This window comes from Otolemur garnettii, unplaced genomic scaffold (assembly GCF_000181295.1).
Source record: "Otolemur garnettii isolate 467f Iridium unplaced genomic scaffold, OtoGar3 scaffold00089, whole genome shotgun sequence".
Lineage (NCBI taxonomy): Eukaryota > Metazoa > Chordata > Mammalia > Primates > Galagidae > Otolemur > Otolemur garnettii.
Window position 1 is genome coordinate 4053327 of NW_003852484.1, and position 7440 is coordinate 4060766.

Genomic DNA, 7440 nt, shown 5'->3' on the forward strand with positions numbered 1-7440 from the left:
TCATTGTTGTTTTTGGCTGGCCGGGCTGGATTCGAACCCACCACCTTAGGTGTATGTGGCTGGCACCTTAGCCACTTGAGCCACAGGCTTACTCTTTTTTTCTTTAGTTCTACCGGGTCGACATAAAATTCGTGTGCAGTTTACTATGTTTAACTATTTTAAATTGTACACAGACTTTTTATGTCCACCTGTATTTCTATTTGCCTGTCTTAACTCTGCTAAAATTCTCTATTTTTTCACTTCTCATACCATCTTTTCCTGTGGATTCTTTATACTTATTATAGTTACTTCGAAGTTCTTATCTATAAATCCAATACCTGGATCATTTGAGAGTCTGTTTCTATTAATTTCTTTCTCTTAACACTGAGTCAGATGTTTCTGATTCTTTACATATCTATTATTTTTTGTTCGTTTGGGGTAGACACTGTGAATGATACATTATAGAAACAGAGGAACTGTCTTACCATCCTCTGGAGACTGTTGAAAACAGTTAAATTCTGGCAGATCAATTGATACTGTAGGAGCTTGGCTTTAGCCTTTCTCAGGGTAGATTTACTTACAAATCTTTGTTTTGCTGTAGAGTATTACTCTTTGTCCTAGTTCATAATCCTTACTCTTTGAAGGTATAGTCCTTTTGTTAAATTGAAAACTCAAGATGTTAATCCAGACCTTCAAGTTATAAGAACTTGGACTCCAAACTTTGTATGACCAACACTAGGCAGATGATAAAATTGCTGTTGATTTCTTTCAGCCTTCCAACTATAGATTCCCCTAGGCTCCTTGGAACTTCTTTCCACATATATACTGTATGGGAGTCTGTAGTTAAATAGAAATTTGTATATAGATTTTGGAGCTCCCTGCTTTGTGGCTTACTTCTTTCCAAGCTGTTATCTGGCAGCCTGAAACTTCTGACACCTCAGCCTGGTTAGACTACAAGTTTTTATTTGAATTCCTTTCCCTATGTTAAATGCACACACACCGGAAAAAAACAGAAGTATTAGTGTTCTCCAGAAAAACAGAACCAATAGGAGATTATAAAGAGAGAGAGAGAGATTGAGTGAGTGATTATAAGGAATTGACAATTATGGAGGCTAACAAGTCCCATGATTTGCACTTGGAAAGCTGGCAACTGAGGAAAGCCAATGGTGTAGTCTGTGTTTAAAGACTGAAAACCAGGCCTGGTTTTCTTAGTGCATAGTGCCAATGTAAAGGCCACCTAGGCTTGAGACCCAGAAAAAAACCAATGTTTAGCTTGAGTCTGAAGTCAGGGAAGAAACCAATATCCCAGCTTGAAGAAAATCAAGAAAGAGGAATTTCCTTTTATTTGAGAAAGGGTTAACTTTTTTGTTCTGTTCAAGCCTGTAACTGATAGGATGAAGCCTATCACATAAGAGAGAGCAATCTGCTTTATTTAGTCTAAAAATTTAAATGTTAAACTCTTCCAAAAACATCCTTCAGAGTTTATAATTTTGGTCAGCAAAAGTATGGGTCAATTAAATATGGCCTATGGGCTAAATCCAGTCAGTTTTTGTAAATTAAGTTATACTGGAACATAGCCACAACCATTTTTTTTTGTATTGTTCACGGCTACTTTCACTTGGTAGCAGTAAAGTTCAGTAGTTGCTGGAGGTTGCAATGCTTAAAATATTATCTGGCCCATAACTAATAGTAAAATTAGTCCTATAAAGGAGACAAAGAGCAGAATAAAAAGGGTGGGGGAAAAGAGGAAACAACCAGTGTGAACAGGAGTGATTAGTAAAGCTTTATAGAGCTAATAGTAATTGGTCTGACTCCAAAGAATCATGACATTTGGAAATATGAGGGAATTATAGGCGGGGTAAATGGATAAGTCAGGAAAAAGAAATACTTGAATTCTGATACAGATGCTTATCAGACTTAAATATAGTATTCTCATCTAAAAAGATAGAAAAATAAAGTTGAGAAAGATTGTGAAGGGCAGAAGATTTCAGAGAAGAGTTTTAACTTGATTCTACCAAAGATAGAGAGGCTTTTAAGATACTAAGAGTAGAAGCTATTTCAGATTATTGTTGTAAGCCAGAACTGAGGTGATAAGGGTTGTGACTCAAATACAACTTTGGAAAAAAGAGTCAAATGACATTATGAAGGAAAAAAATTGAAAGAATATAAACATATAAGTCACTGCATTTATATAGATACAGCCATTTTATATGGTGTAACAGCCATAACAGCTTATGGTGGGTCTAAGCTGACTCTAACGTTTCAAGTCCTTATAGATGTTTAATAGAAGTGGTAAGCCAAAGGCAGATACTGAGTAGGAAAAATGATATGATGTTATCTCTTTGAATTTAGTTGAATTTAGAAGTGGTAATGTCTAAGTCTGAAACAGAACTGAAATCTGATCAAGAGTACAGGACTATGGCTATAGGTTAGAAAGCTCTCTAATATGAGTGCTGGTTAAAACTTTGAAGAGGAGAGTGATAGAGTATGAGCTTTCTTAGGGATATAGTATAGAGATACTATCCAAGGCCATGTTCAGAGCCTTAGAGATATATGAGATAGATGTAATTCATTTGGGCAAATTGAGAAGTTATGGTTTAACATACTAGATTGATAAAAGTGCAGTATTTTCATATAATATTTGTTGTCTTAAAGAGATAAATTTGCTAGGTGTTCTACCTGCAATTTAAATATGTAGTGACATTTAGTTTATAGCTTCATTGTCTATCCATACATAGTACAGTTTAGTAGCCATTAATGCTGTGTAGCAATTGAGCACCTGAAATATATCTTTGTAACTGAGGAATTGAATATTTTATTTTAATTATTTTAAGTTTAAAAATTGATGATCCATTCAGTTATTAGGAAATTTTTAAGTATGTTTGGAAGACTTGAGTATGTGAATCTAATTTCTCAACTATAAATTTTGTGAAATCTAAATATACATCAAGTATTTATAATGAAAATTTAGCATCCAAATTAAATATGCTGTAAGTGTAAAATACCCACCAGGTTTCAAAAACCTCATATTAAAAACATATTTTACATTTATTTCATGCTGAAATGCTGGTATAAAATATATTGTTACTTGTTTCATCTGTCTCTTTTTACTTTTTAAAAATGTTCTTACTAGAAAAATTTAAATTATCTAGATGGCTTGCATTATTTTTTTTGGATAGCACCGATCTATACATTTAGATTACTCATAAGTAAATAATAATTGAAAATTTACATGATATTCCCTTCAGTTATGATCTTTCCCTTAAAAGACTAAATAAATTAGAAAAGTGTAATGATCATTATTAATTACTATGATAATAAGTATATAATTGAGCATAAGCTATTAAATTATGAATTACTAGATTCTCTTAGATCAGTGGTTCTCAACCTTCCTAATGCCATAATGTATTTTCATTGTTAAAAAGGGGTTGTGACCCACAGGTTGAGATCAGCTGTCTTAGGTACTTAGGATATTATGTATCTAGTTTTATATATTAATATATAAATTAATGTAATTATATATTAACATGTTCTAATATATAATATAGTTTCTTTTTATTGTAACTATACTTATTCAATTCTTTTTGTTTATATAGTTCTTAAATTCTTTTAATAATATTTTCCTGGGGTTTTATATATATATATTTTGAGATAGGATCTCACTCTATTACCCAGGCTAGAGTTGGAGTAACATCAACAGAGCTTAGTGCAACCTTGAACTCTGGGCTCTAGTGATTCTCCTGTAATCATTCTGCCAAGTAACTGGGACTACAGGTGCACACCACCATGCTTGGCTAACTTTTCTATTTTTTTATAGAGACAGGGTTTTACTCTGTTGCCCAGGCTAGGCTACCATGATATCAGCTTAGCTCACAGCAACCTCAAACTCCTGGGCTCAAGCAATCTTTCTCAAGCCTCCCAAGTATATGGGACTATAGGCACCCACTACAGTGCCCAGCTAATTTGTCTATTTTTGGTAGAAATTGGGTCTCACTCTTGCTCAGGCTGGTCTTGAACTCCTGTGCTCAATTGGTCCTCCTGCCTCATCCTCCGAGAGTGCCAGAATTATAGGTGTGAGCTACTAAGCCTGGTCTTTTGTGACTATATTTAAGTCAGCACAAGTCTGTTTACTAACTAGCTAACCTGTGCTAGAATATTAGGAAGAATGTGTTTTCATTATTACAAAGAATAATCATGGCAATCATAATATTTTTGCTAATCTCATGATTACTTTTGTGCTACAGTATAAATATGTAAGACATAGTAAGATTAGTGTTCTTTATATAGCTGTCCACTAAAGTTACATAGACAGTACATGAAAAAATAATGAATGGAATCCTTCTTAATCTCCACTGTGATACTCTAATCTAGAATAATTTCTTGGCAGCGCCTGTAGTTCAGTGGGTAGGGCACTGGCCACATACATCGAGGCTGGCAGGTTTGAACCTGGCCTGGGCCACCTAAACAACAATGACAACTGCAACAAAAAAATAGCTGGGAGTTGTGATGGGCACCTGTAGTCCCAGCTACTTGGGAGGCTGAGGCAAGAGAATCACTTAGGCCCAAGAGTTTAGGTTGCTGTGAGCTGTGACATTACGGCCCTCTATTGAGAGAAGGACATAGTGAGACTCTGTCTCAAAAAATAAATAAATAAATAAGTAAATAAATAAAATAGAATTATTTCTTATACTACTTTCCAGAAAGGAAGAATCAGAAAAGAAATTATTTATTTATTGAATAAATAGTGATTGAACCTTTTAGTATGTGTCAGAACTATCCTCATATTTTAGGAAGGAGCTAAATAACATGATCTCTGCCCTTTCAGAGTCATAGAGTAGATACCAGAATTGAAATTTACTATTAATAATGCCTTACATGCTGACATCTACATTTGCACGTTGTAGCAATTTTCAAACCTATCTCTATAAGCAAATTACCCACCTACCTTTGTGCAATTATAGATGTCCAGACTTTACCCTCAGAAAGTAAGACTTACTATATTTGCAGTAAGCTTATGCTTGAGTGTATTTTAAAAGTTCATGATTCTAATGTATAGCAAGTATTGAGAAATTCTAGTGTAACAACTTATAGTTCTTTTATGATTTATACTGTTTTATTTGGATAATCTTTTCTCGTAAGTAGAGTGGGTATTACTATTCTGTAACCATAAGATTAACAAATTAAAAAACTAAAAGTGACAAGATCATGTAACTCATAAATATCTAAGTTAGATCCAATAACCAGGTTATTTAACTCTGCAGAGAAAAGTATTTTTTTTTAATTAAACTGATTACCAAAAAATAAATTGGGTTTATCTTTTATGTTAAGGCTGAAGAAAAAGATGAATTGCTACACTTCTTCCAAATTGTGACTGATTCTCTCTTCTGGCTATTGGGCGGCCATGTTCAACTAATACAGAATGGTAAGAGAAAAGACTTTAATGTAATTGATAGCCGTTGTAGAGTCAACTGCTAACAGTTTGATGGATTTTTTTTTCCTAAAAATAAATATCTTATTACCTATACAGAGAAACAGTGAAATGAAACCATTGTTGAAATAACTATGCAATTAAAAAAAGCCTATTTTGATGTTCTAGTAGCCAACATGGATAATATGAATATTATATTGAGAATATTGCTAAAATATAACTTTCTTCTTAGCTTTTTCTATTTAGGAAATCCAAGAGGAAGATTACTGATAATCTGAATAGTTTAGTCTAGGAAAAATAATTATTTAATAAGTTACTATAAGTGTTTTATACCTACTGTAAAAGAAATTCCTTTTTGCAGAATAACTGATTTAACTCATAGCCTAACTATCCTGGTAAGAGTAACCTTTTATGTGACTTTTTAGTGAACTTTAGTTATTTTTTAGGATGCCTTTGTTTCCATTGAGAAATATAAAGATGTGTTAATTTTGTTTTCCTGGGCGGCGCCTGTGGTTCAGTGGGTAGGGCGCTGGGCCCATATACCAAGGGTGGCGGGTTCAAACCCAGCCCAGGCCAAACTGCAACAAAAACATAGCCAGGCCTTGTGGCGAGTGCCTGTAGCCCCAACTACTTGGGAGGCTGACGCAAGAGAATCCTAAGCCCAGGAGTTGGAGGTTGCTGTGAGCTGTGTGATGCCATAGCACTCTACTGAGGGCAATAAAGTGAGACTCTGTCTCTACAAAAAAAATAATAATAGTAATTTTGTTTTCCTAAGACAGAAAATAATCTTTAATGATAATACTTGGGCTGAGATATATTTTTAATTTTATTTTTTTCCTTCAGAATTACACTTGCATATACTTTAAATATAGTTCCATAAGAATTGTTTTTAAAAAACACCATTACTGGCCCTCACATTCTGCTCTTATGGAGATTTAAAATTTCCATAGTAAAAACTTTAAATAATCAATAGATTGATAGGCAAAGTGTCAGTTTTTGTTTGGAGGAATGGTAGCAATAAGGTACCACTTTACCAGGTAGTTACCTGACTACAGTTGAAAAACAGAAGAGGCTTCGAACACAAGTTATATGATAATGTATTATAAGACAAACAATCTGAAAAATAAAATAGAATGACTATTTAATAAATTATTTTAGCATAAATTTTTCAATGTAGGAAACAAGATAAATTTATGAATATACTACATGTCATGATTTCAATGAATTCAAAAATAATTGAAGGATTATTAAACATTTTAAAGTAGAAAAATGGAAAATACACTTTAGCTATAGAGAAGAGTTTTTTTGATGCTAATGTAATAGGAAATAAAAACCCATAGAAATATTTAATAGTAGTAGGATTGTTTTTCTAAGTTGTTAAACCTTTTTATAAATTGATCTAATGGAATATTGAACTATGTAAATAGAAGTGAAGAAAAGGAGTTAATATGGGAAAGAAGTCAAGTCTGTTTTCTTTGCACATAAAAAGGGAAAAAGAATAAAGTTGGTTTGTAGAAGTTTGGGTACTGTTCTTAGAACCAGGTTGCCAGTCTACTAATCTCAGTTTAATTAAAATGTTAATCAGTTATTGGAGCAGGAAATAGAAACTGACATTTACTGGAAATGTTCCCTGGTCTACAACATTATACATTAGCCCATATTAGAAATATTATTTCTATTTTACAAATGAAAAATACTGGTTCTGGAGGTTAAGCAACTCACATAAGTATCTAATACTAAGTCTTCATAACTGTTCAAAGCCTAATAGTTATAAACCAATAAAAATAATTTTTTGGAGTTAAATGTTTTCATCATTATTTAAGACATTATATAACAAAGTTAAATTCTTTTAAGGAAATATGCAACAGATTATAGAGTCTGTGCCATTTCTATTTCCTTATATTCTCTCTTCTTTGCAGGAAATTTGTGTTTTTCTCACTGAAATTTATTCCTAGAAAAGAGTTTCAGATTTAGGATATGTAATTTTATTTTCATTTTAAAGAAAGAGAACAGTAGATTCTTTTTTTTTTTTT

General features: G+C 32.8%; 1 protein-coding gene across 1 annotated transcript in view; it reads left to right on the forward strand.

The window, feature by feature from the left end:
* The window catches only part of IQCB1 (IQ motif containing B1), a 48884-nt gene that overhangs the window by 12293 nt on the left and 29151 nt on the right, over positions 1–7440 (forward strand). The window contains 1 exon segment of the mRNA XM_012808405.2: positions 5308–5401. Coding sequence (XP_012663859.1) covers positions 5308–5401 — 94 coding nt within the window.